The 20,772-nt window shown below is 40.6% G+C and overlaps 2 protein-coding genes across 4 annotated transcripts in view; one reads left to right on the forward strand and one right to left on the reverse strand.

Annotated features, from left to right (window-relative positions):
- The window catches only part of HIPK3 (homeodomain interacting protein kinase 3), a 117,668-nt gene that overhangs the window by 57,202 nt on the left and 39,694 nt on the right, over positions 1 to 20,772 (reverse strand). Inside the window, exons 1-3 of one of the 3 annotated variants that reach the window (XM_035902324.1) lie at positions 20,691 to 20,762; positions 4,278 to 4,840; positions 3,745 to 3,926 (exon numbers count right to left, since the gene is read on the reverse strand). In XM_035902324.1, the coding sequence (XP_035758217.1) occupies positions 3,745 to 3,926; positions 4,278 to 4,838 (743 nt within the window). In that variant the 5' untranslated portion in view covers positions 4,839 to 4,840; positions 20,691 to 20,762. Of the gene's footprint in view, positions 1 to 3,744; positions 4,841 to 20,690; positions 20,763 to 20,772 lie in introns of those variants that run through there. The other 2 variants (XM_009646919.2, XM_035902323.1) reach the window with 2 other exon arrangements.
- CSTF3 (cleavage stimulation factor subunit 3) overlaps positions 7,685 to 20,772 on the forward strand; it is a 107,062-nt gene continuing 93,974 nt past the window's right edge. Inside the window, exon 1 of the mRNA XM_035902319.1 lies at positions 7,685 to 7,804. Coding sequence (XP_035758212.1) covers positions 7,685 to 7,804 — 120 coding nt within the window. The remainder of the gene's footprint in view (positions 7,805 to 20,772) is intronic.

Raw genomic sequence — 20,772 nt, forward strand, 5'->3', positions numbered from 1 at the left:
TAAGAGTTTTTTTCTTTTCAAGATGTATACACTGGCTAGTTATTTTCCTACTTAGAGCACTCATAAAAGGTCAACAGTCTTAACGGGTGAGGCCAGCAGCAAAGAAAAGGCTTCAAATACCAGATCTCTCTAGCCCACAACTACTAAAGTCCAGACCAGCATAAAAACAATGTGTAAGCACAGCACTGTCTTGTAGGGAAAAAAAAAAAATATTCAGAATAACATTTCATCTTTAAAACAAACAAAAAAACACTAATCTCTGACTTAAACCTGTGTACTGTGGTTTGTATTTATTCATATCTATTCTGATTTCTAGCAATACATAACAGCCATGAGTTTCCGAAAGGCAATGAAATGTCAAAAAGTATTTTTATATTTGTTTTAACTTTTTTTTTTTTTTTTTTTTTTTTACTTTCTCTTTCCTTGACAAAGCGGAAGCAGAACAGGAAAACAACAAATCATTATCACTCCATCCAGTTTGTCTCCGTTTTTCTGCTTGTCTACAGCCTTTTAAAATTCAAAAGTGCTTCAGTGTCTCCAATAGTCATCGTTATAGTACCTCTTCTGCTGTAGACAGAGGTAAGTAAGGTAAGTCAGCTCATTATCTATTCACCCAGCTGCATTACGTTCCCTGCCTTAAGTCCTAATCCTCTTACTACTTATTTTTCTAATTCATTACTCACTTCCTCTTACAGATGTAAAATATTGATACTACCGTTCAAAATAAACGGTGTAACATCAGACTTTGTGGCGTTCTCCATTCTCATGATAATTAGCTCGTGACAATGCCATGAACAAAAAAAAAAACAGCAGTGACAAGACTGGGGCGGAACCCCAAAACCCAACCTTTCTCTTTATTTGCTTTTGTAAAACTTTATGGTTTCCTTGTGAGCATTCAACATACGTCTCTAGACACTGGTGGGCACATGCTTTCCATAGAGAAAGTGCAAGTCCTGTTCTTGAAAATGGCCATAGCAGAAGTTAACAGTGCTACCAGAAATAACAAAGGACAGGGACAGGGTTAGTATCACCCCCAGAGCAGGACAGCACCAGCACCACAGGGTTGAGAAGCAGCACCCTGATGCTGCAGGGATGCAGCCCTCTCATCCTACACCGTCATTTTAAGGGCATTTCATTCCATCCTTTTCTAAGGTCTCTGATCATAAATCAGTCATTTAAAGACAAAATGCTTCCACTTAATACCTTTTTCTTTAAATTCTCAGGCCTGGCTGAGTGCTTTCGCACATCAAAAGAGGCCAGGTTAACATCACACTGACATTAATGGGACCACTAAATACAGAGTTATTTCCTAGGTTAAATGTAGTACGCTGTGCCTGTCGCTTGGTGAATCAAAATCCCATGCGCTCTCATCTCCGAACAGACAGGGATCCCCAGTGATAAGAATTAGAGTTAAAGCTCGTGTCAACACATACAGCTTGCACAGAAACAATTTTCAAAGACTGTATACAAGAATACAGATGGGATCACTTTAACAAAAGAGGTACTGTAGGGAACAAGTGTTTTTTAAAAAACATTTCCAATTTGAATTCTAATTGGATTAGATTTTTATTTAAAGCTTCAAGCTAAATTATTTAAGTGAATGTTTTCTTGCTAAATAACCCAAACAAACACATGGCACCACTGAGCTTAAGGGAAGGGGTAAAATAAAAACAAACCACAAACAAACAAACAAATAAAAAAGGTATTTCAATGTCCCAACCGCTGCTTGATTTTGTTTAAAGGGTTTGTTTCAACATGCACAGTCAAACAAGTCAAACCTGCACTATCACTCCCACCCTCTTCTAATACAAAAACCATTTAAGTACAGTTATATTTTATGTAGTTCCTTATTTGATTGACAAGAAGCACAATCTCTTGCAAAATAAATTCCATCTCAATACAATATATTCTCTGAAGGTCCCTCTCATTCCTCTTCAAGACTTCTCTCTTCAAAATTCCCTGGCATTATCTATTTTGAGACCTTTTGGATCAAATCCCTATTTTCTGATACTATTTACACTGGTCAGGCGCTTCCAAAGCAATAAAAAGAAAAGTTTGAGAAACTGCATGTCAACCTACACAAAGTTAATTTGAATTACATAACCGGTAGAGAGCTATGCACCCACGATGAAACCCAGCATGCTAAAAACCTTTTCAGAAGTAAACTTTTTGCTGAAAATTATTTTGAAGTATAGGATCTTTTTTTTTTTTAAATTATGTCAATTTCCAAATTATCTCAACCAATATTTAACTTTAATATAGCACCAAAACTATTCAAGTAGATAGAACCTAACCTTTTTTCTTTTTGTATGTCCTTTTTACTCTCAAAAAAATACTGATTTAATGCTGCTTTACAGAGGGATCATAAAACTCTACAATATAAAAGAGTACGATCTACTGAACAGCCTGAATATTTACAAAGCACTTAAAGAGCAACTTAGTAACGAGGGAATTTTAGGTGCACGTTATACAAGTCTATACAAATATCATTCAACATCAAGCCAAGACAAGCATATACACCCACAAGTTTTATTCTTGGTGGGGGAAAGAATATTTCTGAACGTACATCCACAACAAACCCCACTTACTCATACTTCAGTGCACGTAACGCAATACAAATAATCAAAATGCACACAAGGTGCCAGGGAGTTGCACATTCACCTTGCCAGCACACAGACCTGCTCAACCTAGTAAGCAGGTCAAAATTCTATACAGGGCAAAGGTGCAAATGAACATCAACCCAAGTGAAATGAAGCTACAGCTAGAATTTGTATGTAGGCAACTGAATAAGCAGAACAATGCTATGTCTAATGAGCCATAAGTTTTCACTTCCAAGATGAATAGCTGTAAAATATTTTTAATTTACTTCAAATTACTCATTGTCCTAGTTTATTAGCTTTTTACTGAATATGCAGAGACAGGCAGTATCCAGGACATGCTATTGCCAATGATACAAAGCAGAACTGAAAAAAAAGGTTTTCAATCAAGACAAGTTCATCTTATAAAGAAAACAAAAGCACCTCAGGTGCTAAATACTAATAGCTTTTACGTGTCATACAGACTGGATAACTATACGAAGAAAGGATTCAAAACAAAATCAGAAATAAGCCTCCATCTTGAGGCCAATGTAGAATGCAACCATGTACCAAAATCACTTTAAATGCCTGCCTGGTATCACCTTAAACATTTAAGTATCCTATCACTCACTCACTCCAGAAGTTCACTGAAGTCCACAGCTGCTGAAGGCACCCAATCAGAATGAGTTTATAAGAACTAGGCAAAATATTTACAAGTGCTGGAGAAAAACAGAGGCATTTACATAATCTTTGGCAACAGGATATAAAAATATGGGACTTCTAGTACACTGTCCAGCTGCTTACAGAAAAAAACCATCATGTTAGGAAGGCAGGAAGTCATCCTAATGTTTGCAAACAAGTGAAAGCTAATTTTTTTTCCTATTTTCCTTTTTAAAAGTCCCATGAGAGGTCTCAAAATAACAGTAACTGATTACTTCAGAGTGCAACATAAAAAAAACAGCACTAGAAAAAACATTCAAAGCAAACAGTCACTTTTAAAATGGTAACCAATCACTTAATCTTAGCATGGCCTTCATTCTTAGGTGGTCCTTATGTTTTCCAAATTATTCATTAGTTATCCAGATGAGTAATTATTTAAGCCATCAACATTAATAAATGCTAAAACCTTGTTCCACTAAAAGTTAAAAACAAAGTAAAAGACACCTACCTGTAATACCGAGATTGTAAATAGGTTGAACAAATAGTCTTTGATACATGGCTGGCAGACCCAAAATCTATTACTTTAACTCGGTAAGGCTGCCGAACAGGATCCACCAACATAATGTTCTCTGGTTTGAGGTCAGCATGGATTAAACCCAGACTTTTTAGTTTTTTCAGTGCAGTGGCCACCTGTTGCAGAATAGGCCGTATTACTTTCAGTTGCAGGGGGCTGAATTTGTTTTGTTTCAGGAAGTCATATAAATTCTGTTCCAACATCTCAAAAACCAGACAAGTATGGTTACGATGCTGAAAGCATTCATAGGCTCTCACAAAGTTAAATTCATCAGCATTTTCAGTACTTAGTCTTGCTAATATGCTCACTTCTATTTGTCCTTGGCGTGCATATGAAGGATGATTCTTCAATATTTTGATTGCCACAATCTCATTTGTCCCCCTTTTCCAGCACTTCACTACTTGTCCAAAGGTCCCTCGCCCAAGGAAATCAAGAACCTCATAAGTGTTTTTCACAGAGCACAATACCTCATGCTGTACTAACTGGTAATCTCCATCACCGCTTGTACCACTCTGTTTTGACGTTGCAGCCGTTGTCACAACCGTCACTGGGTTTCCTACGTTGGTTTGCAACATTGCAGGCAGGATGGACAGTTCATCAACAATCTGCATCGTGCTGTTTTGATTATCCAGCTCTTCACTCTTACGCTTCAATCCACATCGCTGGGGTCCTTCCTGGATTTCTGATCGGCTTCCTTGCGTCCCAGTCCCAGGTGCCTCTAACTGAGCTTGCTGCGCCTGCGCTGCTAACACTTTTGTAGCACCTGCAATATTTTTTAAAGCAACAGCATTTGACTGCAACAAAAAGTTCTGTCCTCGAGGTCTGTCAAATGGGTTTTTAGTCTGAAAGTACGTACTAACCCTGCGGGGAGAAATTCCAAAGTTTTTACCATTCACATAGATTTGAGGGTAGGTTCTTTCCTGGTACACGCAACTGCTTGGTTCTAGTTTGAGTTTCTTCACACTACAAAAGGCACTTGACTGGGTTTGATAAACATATGGTGGATAGACCAAGACTTGTGAGGCCATACCTACAGAGGGAGAGAAAAAGAAAAAGCGAGTGAGAATCCTGCATTCACATTTCCAAGCTTTGCAGCAGCTTATCTTCTTCTTAAAAAAAATCAGAACACGAGTGTATTTTCCAAACAACCAAGCCTAGAGTTATCTCCTATTTAGTTTCTTATGGCTAACAGCAAGGCGATCATGCCTTGCCACCAATGCACACCCTTCCACAAACCAGGACCACAGCAGCAGCGGGTGTTTTTGCTGGTTGCACAGGGCAGGACCGAGATGGTCTGCAGCAGGCCACTATCAGTAATTTTTCAAGTGGGGAAACTACCTCTGTGCTATTAAAAACCCAGCTTTCATCTCAACGCCCCCCCAGCGTTTCCACATACAAAAGCACCGCAGCGTTCAGTAACCTCAGTTAAATAGCCAGTTCAATATTTCTCAGCGATGATGTAAAATAACTTAAAAGCTTTTAATTGTGAGTCGATGCTACCTGTTACACAAGGTGTCCAACCTACTCATCATAAGCACCCTTGGGCTTCTGAGAACAGACGGACAAATGACACGACTGCCACCGCTCCAACAATTTCACCATGATGAAAGTGAAAGCAATCGGGCTGTGCAATGGGGGCCAGAATACCTTAGGGGCTTCTGTATGTTCACATAAACAGCTGCAGCTTTCTGGGTAAATTAAGATGTACAGTAATGTAATCTGTTCACAAAAGGCAAGCACTTTCTCGAAGTTATATTATGTCTCCTTGCAGAAGTTTGCGCATCAGTGGCACAGCTGTAGGGGGTAGTGGCACCAATTTCCACACCCCTCATTCAGTTCAGATTTGGAAACTAATTACTAGTCTCAAACTTTCAGATACGCCAATTTCATGAGTTGGGGCATAGAAAACTTGCACTCCAAAGGTAACCTGTTAAATGAACTAAGTATAATATTCTACAGACCTATAAAATATATCCCTGATCAAGATAATTTCTAAAAACTGGGCTGATAATTGTAGGTAGAGAACTTACAAGGACAGACTTCTCACAGAAAGTTTATTTTCAAGTGAAAGGAAGAAGAATCTGGTTTTTTATATACATATTTTCTACATTCTGTATATATATATATTTTTTTTTTCCTGCCAACATAATTACTCCCTTGCTAAGAGAGAAGTGAAAGTTAGAATAAAAGACTATGGATAGTTTAAACTTTTGAACTCCCAGTAAAGCTGAGATCAGAATTCCAACCTGAATGATTCTACCTTCCTTGAGGTTATCACATTTTCAAAAGACTATGCCTGTACAGTCTCTCAGAAAGAACACTTGCACCTCAGAAATCGGTAACAAAGAACAGTTTTGCACAAGAGGATGCAGTTTGCCAGCCCGGGAAAGCTCCAAGCACAGCAGCCCCATTCTGTACAGCCCATGGGATGGTGCAGGATTAGTCCCACTGCCTCCCCAAACTCACCCAGACTCAGGCTGCGAGCTCTGCAGAAAGCAAGGCCACAACACCATCCAGGGTCACGCTCCACACTGTACTGCCCTTTCCCAGATGTGAAGTGGAGCATGCCAGCACAGCGTCGGAGGGAGGGGGGCAATGGCAGCGGTACCTGGCCTACATGTAGGACGAGGAATCTCAATTCCACTTCAAAATGCATAGACCCCATCTCTCGGATGCTGTACCTTCTAGCCCTCACCTCTGCACTGCCCCTGCTGCGTCCCCTTCCACATCTGTCAAACACCAGCCTTAAACTTTTATGTCACCTAATGCTAAAGACTAAGAAAAGGACACTGGATGGACCCCAGTGTAAATGATTACAAGGTTATAGTGATAATATTTTAATTAAATCACTTCTTCATACCAAGCGCGTGAAGATTCTGGCAATAGGTATTTAAATCGCAAATGAGACACATAAAACTTGAGCCACACATTGCAATGACTCTGATCAAACGAAAACTACCCAAACACACAGCATAATTATTCTGAAGCTGTGATTTGATTTATGGAAATTAGCATTTAAACATCTTAAGAGTGATTAAAATAATCATATCATCACCTCAGTTTAGCATCCTGTAATGGGTTTTGTCCCAGCAGTAGAAGATGACTTCAAAGCCCTTTCCTTTCCAAAGCTGTTTGCCCAGAGCCAGATGATGTAGAAAGCTGGAGACCGCCAGCAACCAGACTCTCTTGTCACCACACATTATGGGACTGCCACTGGCCTCCTGCTCCACGCCAAGGATTTAAGACTAACTCTAGACCTCAAAACACAGGCAAAAATTCTTGAATTCTTTCCTAAATAACATACCCCGTTACAAAGTGCTTGGTGCACAGCATAAGCATATTGCTGACTATGGGACTCACCCTCTTTACTATAATAATAAAAGGAATAATTTATCCTGATCACATTACTTAGAGCTCCAAAATCAGCCCTCACCGACTGCCCTGGGGCACGCATACATCCCAGCCTACTTGGAGCTTCCAGTGACACCTGCACAGCTCAGGCCAAGCCAAACTTTCTGCCAGCAGCCTACCATTCTTCCAGTTCTTCTGGGATGACTCAGATACCAGATTTGCCACATTTACTCCAAAGGCACTAAAGTCTCCAAATATTCTTTTTTCCCCTCACAATCTTTTCACAGTTCCTATTAAAAAAACTCCACTTGCCTTTTCACCAAGTCCCCACTTACACCCCTTTCATACACATATGCGTAAGAGAAGTAAAACATTCAACCTCAAAAAAAACTTCAAAAGTAAAAAAACTGTCCCTCTTTTCAAGGTAACATGACTGCGTTATCCCATAGAGTTTGCAGACAGGAGAGTTGAAACGCCCAGTGCACCTCTGCAACTCAGAGTCTAATATAGATGACAACTCTGAATGCCGAGCCAGACCCAGGAGCACAGCTACACCCCTGAGCTCCCAGGCAAAGATGGCTACGGCATGAGCAGCCAAAGTCATGCTGCCCGACGAGAAGGAGCCTGGATGCCTGACCCACGGGTGAGAGGCCTGCCAAGCTGCAGCAGCCCCAGGGGGTCCACTCACCTTGGATCTGCTGTACCCAAACAGCAAACGTCTTGCTTGGTTTAATTTTTGGAGAAGGTATTTGCCCATGTCAGCGCGTTGCCAAAGCTGATAGCATGAAATCAAGACTATTACTTTGAAAAAGCAGTGATAAACATACACGGCAATTAAGGAGGTTTGCTGAAGACAGGACAACCACCCATTGTGGGGGAGGACAGTCCTCTAGCATGGCCAGAGAACCACTCAAATCCTTACCTGAGCCTCTTGGGACCACTGGTGTCCAAAAATGTGTAACTTTTCTGTAGTTCATGCTATTCAAACCAGTCCAGGAAGCACATAGTCCCAGCTTTCTCTTTAACATTAATTTCAATTGGATGAGAGAAACTAGGCTCTATCTTTTGGGGGTTTTGTACTTCTTACAAGCTTAGCTCCATGACCCTGAACTCCAACCACACTAACAGTTCGGTTCTCAGATAGGAAGTGTTTATTGAGTTATTCTGAGAACATTTTTAGCAACTCCAAGAAAAAACAGAAAAAAGCACTAAATAAAACAGATGACATACTCTGGAAGAACAGCCTTAGATGCAACCATGACAGACTGAACTAAAAAAAAAAGTCAACTTTTGCTCCAGAAAAGTAAAAATGGTCTTAGAGTTCTTGTACAAGCATGTAATTTCTTAGATTCCCCAAAATGCTTCTCCATTAACCCCCACAATTTTGGTTGGTTTGGTTTTTGTTTTTCTTTAACATATACTCCAAGATGCAATCTAATTTAGAAAAGCTACAGTATCTTCACATAACCAATGAATACAACACTTTATAGGTTTTCCCATGAAACAGGCATATTAAAAATCCTGCAGCATCCTACACTAAGACTTCTTAAAAACCTCTGTCACACACTCATGCACAGTGCTGAGAAGATATTTCAGACAGAATCACACTCTTACTGTACATTAACATGTATGCAATGAAATACACCAGAAGAGCACATATAACTATCCAATACAACCAGCTGCTGGAGGTCCCCACTTCAAGAAGCTAAGCTTCCAAATAGAATTGATTTCCCCCCCATCCAGATGAAAACCCAGCCCCACACCACACACAGAGAGCAGAGCTGCACAACAGACCTTAAAGGGAAAATTCCATGATATCCTCTAATATAACAGCACTGCCATATTGTGGGGGCTTTTTTTCTTTTCAGTTTGGAGGGCTTTTTGCAGTTGGGGGTGGTGGTGGTCTGTTTCGTGGGGAGGTTTTTTGTTTGGTGTTTTGGTTTTTTGTTTTGCATTGGGGGTTTTTTGTTACTGTTTGGGGCAATTCAGGTTATAGTATAATCCTATGGATAGCTACATTGGACAGAGTTAAGAGTTACTATGTTGCAAGGGTGGTTGTTTGGGTTTTTTTGTTTAAGCAGGTCTTCTGGTTAAAGAAAGTAACATAATGCAGACTGTACCAGAGCGGATCTTCCCCCCTGCCTGGTCTCAAATCATTTCACTGAGCCTATCCATCTTTCTGCACATTTCTTATCAAGACTACGCCTGCTTCCTCACACAAACCGAAGCTTGTTAATGTAGATATAGTCTGACAAGTCCAGCAGCACAGTAAGAGAGGGCTGCGTGGAGTAAAGCAGCTGGTGCTAAAGGAAAGGAAAAAAACCTCATTCTGTGCTTGTTTTGGGGAGGTTCCTTGAGCCTGAGCACTCATGAGCAGCTGACACACATCCTCCTGTTAAATTTCATTTAAAACAAAATCCAGATGTGTGCACTACAAGACCACTCCAGGATGCAAACCAAAGCAGAGCAAACAAACCCATCAGAAGATGGAGGGCTGAAGAGCACACCCCCCAGGTGAAGTACCAGAGGCAGCCTCCAGCTACTCAAGTAGCTTCAGACTCGATTTTCAGTTTTAGTCTCAGAGAAGTCTGCCCGTTCCCCCTACACACATTTTTAAAGGTTCTTCTCCTTTCCCAAGTGCAAGATGACCATTGTAACTCCACCCCAGCACAGAGGCCACGCAAGCTGAAGTTGGCTCCAGAGTTCTCCAGCTTTGCTTTGCTGCGAGGCCGAGGTTGCCGCACCCTGCCTCACGTGCCAGGTGCTGTAGTGAACGCTGCAGGGGACATGGAAACAAACCCCTGTCTCAAGACACCTACCAACTATTATTGCCTCTACATAGGGTCCCTTCGAAGGAAATGAGTCTTCTTGGCTCTCAGTTTGAAGCAGAGAGAACTGCAAAGCCTGCACTTGACTTATTAAATGTTAAATTATACAAAATGTGGGAGTTCCTATCAGAGTTAAGACTGCGAGTTCTGTGCTTCTGAAGAAAGTCCGAGCAGAGTAATGAAGCAACACATTTTAAGTAAGTTCATTTAAATAAATGAACAAACATATTTTTTGCAATATGACGACGACAAACAGGAAGCGCTTCACAGTTTGCCCCCCCCGTCAAGCTTTTGTCTACAGAAACCCAACAGAGAACCACGCAGACCTTGCTCAGTGAAACACGGCACCTCTGGTAGCGTCTCACCCATGTTCACCTAACTGCAACAACGCTCTTTACCAGATTCTTAAAATTATGTCTCCGGCCTTCTCAAGCAGTCCAAGGCAAATTCATAAACACGACCAATTTGGCAGGCTGTAACCACCTCGAGAAGCACAGGGTGTTCTAGACCTGACCACCATTAATCATTAACTATAAATTGACATTTCCTCACAACAGAGCAGGGGGGTGCAGCAGAGCAACTAGTTAGTAAGACCACTGCAGAGGAGCTGAAGGGGAATTGCCACACTACACCCCTGATTCTTCTGAAAAATAAACAGCCCCTTTCAAATGCCCCGAGAAGCGCAATCGCTACGTTGCTGCTGGTGTAGTAAAATCCCCAGCGGGCAAAGCCTCAAAGCCTAGCCAGTGGCAGCCACCTAATACCGTAGTTATAGTTTAACTCAAGAAAACTTGTTTTCCAACTTCTTTCAAGCCTCCATCGGTGAGAACCAGTTCCAAACACACTCGCACACCTTCTCACAGCACAGCTGGGCATCGAGGGAGGCTTTCTAAAAGCTCAGTAACTTCCAGCAAATGCACAATTTGAGCAGCAGCACTTATGAAGTGTTTTATTTACACTACACGTCGCTTTGAAAACACCATAAGGATACTAGCTGTTGTTCTTCCCAGGAAAAAAAAAAAAAATTGATCTTTTTATATTAGATGCCACCCAACTTTTCAAGTCATTTAGCAAATACAAAGCTGAATTAGTTGCCCTCTTTTTCCCCCCAGAAGGAATCTTATTATTGGTAGTAGCAGCACCTCTATGGTATTGTTTATTTTGGATACGTAGCCGAACAAGCTGTACTGATGCGAGTGCTTTCATACCCCTGAACTGTTCACCCTGAGGAATTCCCTTACTCCAGCTGTACGATTCATAACAAAGCACTGGCAATTGAGGTATCTCTCAATTTACAAAGGAACACACATCTACAGAAAGCGCAAAGAGTTAAGAGATCCAAGCCCAGGGAATCCCGCCCCCGGCCGCCTGGAAACCAGCTCTTTGAACAGATCTCTGACCCATGGAAGGGAAGGAGCAGAGTAAAGCAGAAAGCACAGAGGTGTTCCAAGTAACATGTGCCACATGGATAGTTTCCTGGCATACCCACGGAGGCAATACTGGACATGAACTGCACAGGCACGCACACACGCCACCACAGACAGCAGCGAGATGCAGGGGCGGCTGCAATGCCACCAAAGCCACCAACACCCAGTTCTAGGGGTAGCAACCAGATACCCAGAAATTTAACGACAAAAACAATTATTACATTCTTTGATTAAAACACAGGAAGTATTTCAGAGCTCAGGAATTTTGGTCCATTATACACCAACAAAAGTAAGCTGAGCCGACAGCAGCCTTTGCTTGCCGTGAAACCTCAGTCCTGCACAGAGCGGTGGCAAAGGTGGAGGCTGGAAGGCCAGAGATTGGTTCCAAGCTCGGAGAGAGTCTTCGTGAGAAGCAAACAATAGAACGATGCAATTTTGCAGTTGTAAAATGTAGTTACTACTTATCTACCAAAAAATGTTACAAGACTGACTTCAGATTTGTGCAACATTTGAGAGGGGTTTTTTTAATTGAATGCTACCAATGTTGTATTGATACCAAAAATTGAAAATGTAAGTTCATTCACTAGTCTCAGTTGCACCGTTGTCTCAATACTTGGAAAAAGAACTAATACCGTACACTGAACACAAGCATATTTTATATAAAGTGTCCAGGTGAGCTCCTATGACTCAATGCCATCATTTGTAGCAGTACTGAAGAATACAATCGTTATATTCATATTTTCCACAAATATCAAAAGCTAAATCTTGCAATGCCAGTATGACTGCAATCATAGTTAAAGAAACAAATGGAATGATACTTCAAACATTTATTTTTCTGCTGGGCGAGAAGCTGTTATGCAACTGAAAAGAAAGCACGAGCAGCGCAGTATCGGCCACCAGCCCCAAAAGGGAGCATGCTCTCTGAATCAGAATGTGCCACCATCAACACAAACCCACGTTTCAACCAGCCCAGGGTTTGCCAGCCTAATCTCTTCTTTTAAAAGACTAATTCTTTTTGAACCTGAAAGCAGTAGGCACACTGAAATAAAAGTCCCTAAGGGCAGTGTTTAGGAGAGCCCACACCTTTGGGTTCTGCAGGACGGCACAGTGCTGAAGGATGTATTCGAACTGCTGCTACTGGCTGTCCCTCTTCAATGTGGTCCAAGAGATCAAGGCGCATTGAGAGGCAGCACATAAAGCCACGCTTTTTCCATTGCTGCCAGTATTTGCAAAAGATTTTGCCACCTTAACTAAAGCAGAAATAGAATTTGATAGAAGGGCTTAGCTCTAACTACCTGTTGGTAAACCACTTGTCCAAATGCTGCTGGTTTTTTTTTCTTTCCTAAAACACTTCCTAAACAAATGCCATTTTTCCTTCTTATTTCCACCCATTTTAGTTTGATTTCATTGCTTAATTTTGCGCTCTTAGTCTGCTGGGCTTTTTTAGAATTAGAAGTGGACCAACCCAGCTAAGAAATTTATTTAGGAGTTTCATTTTAGAATAGCTCTAGACAGTATCAAATGGAGCTCGTGTAAGAATATAAATCTAGACAGCTATTTTCCTCATTGCTACTTCAGCTTTGTTCCTTCACCTCCTAAAACTTAGCATGGCAAACAGAACAGCCAGTATGCCAGAACATCCGCATGCCCATGAAGGGATCCTACTTACATAAGGTTGATTCTTCATCAACTCTTCTGAACTACTCAAGGGGGAGGAGGTTTATTCAAAATTATCATTCATCCTTTTATTATAAAAGATTTTCAGCTGGACAGAGCACATATCAGTACAGTGACACAAAACTACTGTTCTGCCCACAGAACTCGAACATTAGGTTTGCACCAGCACACACGCAAATAACCCATCGAGCTCACCGAGTCTGACATGCAATGCAAAAATTTTCAAATCAGGGTCCACTGTACCAAGAGAGCATGGTTCAGGAGGTGGATAAAACTGTTTCCTACACACGGAGAATAGAATTACCTAGCAGTAAGTAACAGTCGAGTTAAAACTTTCCCCAGATACATGAAAAATCATAATCACTTTTCCAATAGGACCAACAAGAACTTAGTTATCAAGCAGTTGCTGAGTCGCCAAGACAGCATGCCTAGATCGTATTGCAACTCCTTCTCCATCAGAAATGGTACAGTAAATATGAATTCTTAGCCTGTTTTTTCAAATCTGACTTAATTGTAAAAAAATAAAGACATCTAATCCAACACAATTCTCTTGATTTATCTGTGAATGCTACAGTCTTTAGTTCATCCACATCAGCTATACCCAGAACATATGCTTACTGAGGTATATACATACACATACATACATATACACACCCACACCCCCAGTAGGTGTGCATTTGAAAGCTTTATATACACACAGAGAATGAGAACTCTTCAAAGTCCTAATTTTCATCTTTTTAGAATATAAATTCCTTAATTAAAACTGTGTTTTAAATAATATTTTGCTTTTATACGACAAGCGTTTTTCTTTCATTGTAATCACCATCATGAAGATAGCATCGGTCGCTTACTGAAAATAGCTCTATAAATTAAACGTGGCATATGTAGAACAATTAAGAAAGAAGGGAGGGAAAACAGGTGTTTAGCACTTCTTTCAGATTTCTAAAGTGGCATTTCCTACTGGCAAAAAAATCAGTATGTTAGAAATGTGTACTCTCACAGAAAGCTCAGCCTTTTGCCTCTTAACAAATCAATAACCGTAATAACCTATACTGTAATGCTTCCCAAAGCCACCAGTGCAAGAAATTTCTCCTTCTCCCCTACACAGAGGAATTTATTGATTTAACTATACAGAAAGATGGGGAAAGGGAAAGGCAAGATTACACGCAGCACATGACCCCGCTAGCTAGAGCATAACACTGATACGTCAGTTTTTCCTGTTGTGTTCCCTTCCATGTTTAATAATCTTTCTATCTGTAGAATAATTAAACTTTTAACATTCACTCTTGTTTTAATCTTTAAAACAAAGTTTAGACATCTCTTCAACCGAGTTTTAAAAACACATTTAGTCTCAAAGAGCACTTGTCGCAAAGAGCTCCCAAAATATTTCTTGAGAAAAACTCCCACGATGTCCTCTTGCAGGGCTCAGAGCTGCCCCAGTCAAAGGAAGAAGCTAGCTCATAGCATTGTTTCAAAAGCCATAAAGAAAAGTTATTAAAAAAACCCTTTAGAACCTCATTAAAGCAATCTATTCCTATTAGGCTGAATACCAATTAATTTCTTGAATCACAAAATAAGTTGATATTAATAGATAAGGAAAGAAGAGACAGAGAGCTTTTTTATTCTCTTAGGAACAAAGCCTGTTCCTTCCAAAGGGCTTTGTAAGCAAGATCCCAAACACCAAAATTCCCATATTAAACAGACTCAAGTGCTGAAAAATAAAGTTCTTGTGAGGACCTCCTCTACCCCTATATATAGTTTAAATCTTGAAAAACAAGCTGTGGAAACTGTCTCAACTAGAACAGACAGGTGCTAGATATGTAAGCAATTCTTATCATTAAAAATACCCACAGAATAATTGAAAAGAAGAGGTTAGGAAGTAGCAGATGACCAAAGTTTCTAGGAAAACACAGGAAGGAAGAGGTTTACAAGGCAATGATGCACATTTACAGCTTTTCAGTCAGAGAGGCAGAAAGACCTCTTACAAGAAACAAATAAAAAAACCTTCTGGAAGTTGTGCAAGTTCCACCAATTGTTGTGTATCAATACAGGCAAGGCCTGCACCATACGGAAGAGGGGGGAAAAGATGAGTACCTTTTACTCAAACTAGTGGAATAAGGTAAAAGTTAACGTGTTTTTCGTAAACACTGACAAAGGGCCAATACAAAGTAGTAAACAGAGACTGGGGAAACACAAGAAAGGAAATGTGGTTTTGTATCTACATATGAAAAAGTAAATTACTTTTGAGAAGTAAGTTATTAAGGTTTCAGATAAAACCGTGCACATAGGTAATTTTTATGAATACCTGATGCTAGCGATTATTCTTATCTTCCAGAGGGAAAAGTAGAAAATCCCTAAAATCCCCAGTAAAAGAAAAAAAGTTTCTTTGCTTACCTTACAATAAACTTTGTATCGATTACCAGGATTGAAGTTTGTTTTCTCTCTATGCTTTTGCATTTAAATTACAACCTTCTCATTCAGACCTTGAGCCTATGCTAGCTCCTTTCTGTGGGCAGGCATTTGTTCATTTGTTTCAGTTGATACCAGCAGGACCAGGGAAAGGTTCAGATGTCAGTTCAGATCCAAAGACCCTAGGGAGCCACGCTGGAGGGATTTGTCACACTAATAAAAGCAGCAAACATCTCTGCAATGAAGACACTCCAGCCCGCACAAAGCACAGCTGCACCAGTGACCGCAACCCCAGCTGAAGTTCTACTGGCAGTTTTCCTGCCCAGGGACCAGTTTTGCTATCTCACTTCATCGTGCTTCAAGACAAGGTGAGCACAAGGTGAGCAGACCCACTTCCATCTCACAGTTCACCTTCTACCCAAGAGTCAACTAAAAATAAAGTAAAACTCCTGAAGTAACTCAAAGCAAGTTTTATTCAGGCACAGAACGCCACTTGCCCCATGGCAAGGCAACAGCCAAGCTGCAGCCTTGTGATAAAAATCTTGTCTCACCCAGCAATTTACGTTCTCACCAATCTCGATGCCTTGGACATTACGTGTCCCAGTCAGATAAAACCAGCTGCAGGACAACACAGTGCAGGAACCTAAAGGAGCACAGTCTCCAGTATAGAGAAGGGTAAGGAACACTCAGGTCGGTGGGTAGATCACAGAATAGTTTCCAACAGGAGTGGAAATAGTCTGTGAGCATCTCCCACCTCCAGCCATCCCCTCCTCTTTTAACGGGGATGCTAATGGGACTCCGCACAGGTGTTCGGACCTGAGCTTCCTTATCCCTAAACTGCTCACCACTTATTCTGAATGTGGTGCGACACATATTTGGCAAGTAACATTTATACAAATATGAAGGCATTTTCATTTACCAATAGCTGACTTTTTATATGAAAAGCGTTGATCATATTTCATTAGGAATAGGCTTTAAAAAGCACTAAAACAGTTTTTTAGAACTGTTAAATTATTTTAGCAAGAATGGAAAGTCACACGAGTTTAAGATTACTGATCTTAAAAATAGTTTTTTTGATAGGAGTGCCATTCAAAACATGCAATAGTAATTCTCTGTACATAAGAATCCAATTACTTTTTAAATACTGAGATAGTTGGTGTAGCTGCAATCATACTGAAAATATAGGAAAATATTTCTTATATCTGTTTTGTCTTTGGATATTTCACTGGGTCTTATTTTATTGCTCTGTTTTGGAACTTGAACTTAACATTTTTCTAGGCTTCATCCTGTTATACCCAAATATTGTAGGGCACAACAAGAGCTGGAGAGAAGGCCATACTTCTGAAAAGGAATATTTTCTAATTTTCCCGGAAAAAAAGACTGTACAAAAAGTTTACATAATGCTGGTAAAATTAAATATGTAAAGTTAATAACATAGGAAGAGATATTTTGAAATGAAGCTGATTCCAAGTCACTAAACAAGAAAAAAAATCAGAACTAAACTACTTGAATTTACTTGCTTAAAAAACACTCCAGTGATTTGGCTCTTCTTCCATTTTCAGGCAAAACTGCTAAGCTAGAGATTAACCCCATTTTGTCAGAAAGTTACCCACTGTCAAAATTTAAGTGGAATATTAAGACACTATATGAAAAAGACAGTGGCATAATGTGAAAAAATACTGCAAAACTGTACAAAGATTATCCTCAACCTGCATCTAAAACCAAGACTCATACCAATTCTTGCCATCTTTCCCAACATTCACTATATTGAAATAAAACAATTGAAGAATTTGGGGGGGGGGGGGGAGGGGAAGAAGGAAAAAAAAACCACGCAACCCTGCAGGAAATACTACGCCATCAAATAAAGTCACAGACTAAAACCCACTTTCACAATTACACGTTGTTCCTCTGCTCATCTGTCGCTCAAACGTTAGCATGTCTGAAGAGAAACAGAGCTTCAATTTCTCTAGAAACCTGTAACAGAGATAGGGGCTCTAAATTAAAATGGTCTAGAGAGAGAGGAAGGGGAAGCCAAAAACACGTAACAGGGTTTTCCAGGCCTTATACTTCATTATAGGTTATTGCAGGTGAAATAGAGGGTGGTCACTAGTCAGAAAAGGTAGCCCATTGCTAACCCCTTTTTATAGCACTAGCTATTGAAAATTGCTTTAAATACAGTTAACATTGCTATTTAAGGTATACTGCACACTTGTCAGTCATCTCTAACACACTCAGTGCTCATCCTTGCTAATTTCTTTATATTTGTTTTCACACAGAACCCAACCCAGTTTTAGATACCTAGAGATCTATCTCATACTCCACCTGAAGAATGAGCTTTTCTTCCAAGACCTGGATTGAAAATAATATGTGTTTTCCACTCCATCTCCAATTTTCAGTCAAGAGATCTGGGTAAGTAAAAACAGCAATTCAGTGACTTGGGAACAGAGAAATTAACTTAGTAAAAGTTCCCCAGCATCGAGCTCAACTCTTTACTTCCCTTATTTACAAAGGCAAGAAAATAGACCAGCTAAAAATAAGTATTTGACCAGCTCTGAGTTTACATACATAACCCATCTACAGGAGTTTCATCATTTCAATGAAGAAGTGGTAAGGATGTTTTCTTCATCAACGTAATCCTACGCCAAGACTTCTGAAATTCTCCTGTAACTGCACTACAACATCATCAGCAAATTGAAGGAACTCAGAAAACACAAAAAGGTAGAAACAACTTTTTCGAGGTATGGAAGGTGGGTACTATTTCACAAAATTCAACAGGGAACACGTAACTGGGGAGCACTGGTGCTGGCACAAACACATCCCACCTCCACGTTCCTCCTCCCCTCGATCGAGTATCACCAGTTGGTTCTCAGGCCTGCGCTACCCCACTCATAGTCCCGTTAGTCAGCAGAGCAGTTTACCTCAGCTGTAATACTTCTGCACGTGGAATGAAACAATTATATATTCCAGGAAGCTAAGGCTTGTCTAAAAAAAAAAAAAAAAAAATTGAAAAGCATAGATGTTCTCTGCTTTTTTCCACAGAGTTCTGCACAGAAAGCGATGCTGCCTATAGTAACTGTTCCGTACACACGCAGCAGCCGTATGCCATGGTACCTCACAGACCCCACATTGCAACAACAAAATTTAGCTCAACTAAAAGTTTTCCTTCTGTATTTAAGATTCCTCTGGAATACACGTTTGGCCTCAAATGACAGTGCTGTGCCCGTTACTGATGCTTTTCTCCCCCCACCCCCAAGAAAGCCAACTACAAAATTCCCGTTCCAAAATGCACCATTTTGTCAAAAGGATCTTTGTTGCTATCATCAGCATACCGGCAGAAGGGAAAATACAAGAAAGGGAACATATATATTGTTAAAAAGAAAACTATTCTAAAAACAGGAAGAGTGCAATCCCTTAAAATAGTACGGAGAGGTACATCCCTCCACACAGAAGCTTGCGGAAGCACAGCCTGATATTCCTACACGTTTAGATTGGGATTTTCACAAGAATTAAGCGCAGTTAATTCTGTTGTCCCCAGGAGCTGGCAAGCTGACGCTCTGCCTCTAACAGTGCTGCTCAGCCTCCCATCCCCTTTAACAGACACAATCAATCCGACAGATGCCTTTTGAAAAATCACCTCCAAAACAACATTTGTTTTGAAGCAACTGCTGTAAATTGAAGCACGCAACCAGAAAAGCGGCACCAACAAATTCCAGTATTTCTATCAGTTGCGTCAACTTCTGTAAGATGAGTTGAAAGCTCCCTGTTGCGGTTTAACCCCAGGACACTCACTTTTCCTCCCCACACCCTGTCTTTGTCTCTGGCAGCTCGTTATGCAGGAGCCAGTCTCATTTCCCTATTGCTGTAGGTAGCTGTTTGAAAGATAGGAGGGAGGAAACACACAAACACAAAAAACGTCAAACAAAGAAAAATCACAGGCACCAGCAGAGACCCCAGGTCAGGGGCAGCTTCCCGAGCAATTTTTTTAATGAAACTTTATTCCAGCTGATGGAATCTCTCCCATTACAAAGTGTCCTCAAACCCAGAGAGCCACACACCACCACCACCGCCCGAATTAGAGCACCTAGCCAAACATATCTGTGAAAAAACTATTTACAAGCACGACCGATGCCACACCCTGAGCAAGCAGAAGAACTCGCACCACAACACAAGTCCCCGGTACTAAGTGCATTAAATGAAAACTCTATCTAAATTCCTGTTTTACATGATTATAAACATCATCCCACCCTGCGTTACCATAAATGGTTCGCGGCAGCATAGATAAAGCAGTCACCGCTGTTACATCAGTATCAGTTTTCTCCCGGTAAGCCCATGTTAACACGTTGCTCTATTTATTTGCGATCTCACCATGCCACTTCGTAATACAGTCTTGACCTATTTTCCAGATACTTAATTAATCTCTTTGCTGGCTGCCACGCTTATTAGATGGTTACTGTGTGAATTTGAAACTTAGCTTATAGAAACCTTTAGCAAATTAACTCTCTTACGGAATTATTGTTACGTCAGAAAGTAAGTCCTCAGACTCCAGCCAAGCTTTTCTACTCGGTGTGAAATCAATCACAGCATAAACTTTTTGCGAATGATGTAATGGGAGGTAACACTGGGGGGGGGGAAATAGTCACAGAAATATGCATTGTTATCAAGAAATGCAGCTTTACTTAATAGAATTGCCTCTCATGTTAATACCACGATTTCCCGCAATTTAAAGATACTAAAGTAACTGAAATAAACAAGGTTATACACAAGCAGGAAGATGCAAAGACACTGTCACGCCACATAATTTCTGGGAAGGCAAGCCTGGGAGTCTCAAAACAACTTACCGAGTTAACAAAAAAGGAAACCGTCGCAGTTTTTGGCACTGACATTTTAAGTCAGATGCAACAGTTAGTAACAAAAGTATAGCCCCAAAGAAAGATATTTATATGTATGTAAGCCCACAGTACTGACAACTGAGGGCTTTGTATAAATAAAGAGAATAAAAAAAATAAAAAAAAAACGCCCTTTCCTCCAGCATTAGACACACGAGAACGCATCTGCCGGTTTTACAATCGATACCGCGATGAATCAGGAACCAGAACAAACCCAGCACAACCCCCGCTGCAGGCACTACGTTAAAGCCGCCAGCAGTAACCCCCTCTGTTTTTTACAGAGCTAGCTCTTGGGAACTGACCAAATTTCAAAGCGTCAACTTCCTCGCCCGTTGTTTTTATTTACATCGGCCCCTCAGCGCCCTTCGCTCCTCTCGCCCCGGC

Source organism: Egretta garzetta, unplaced genomic scaffold (assembly GCF_000687185.1).
Source record: "Egretta garzetta isolate BGI_Z169 unplaced genomic scaffold, ASM68718v1 scaffold509, whole genome shotgun sequence".
NCBI lineage: Eukaryota > Metazoa > Chordata > Aves > Pelecaniformes > Ardeidae > Egretta > Egretta garzetta.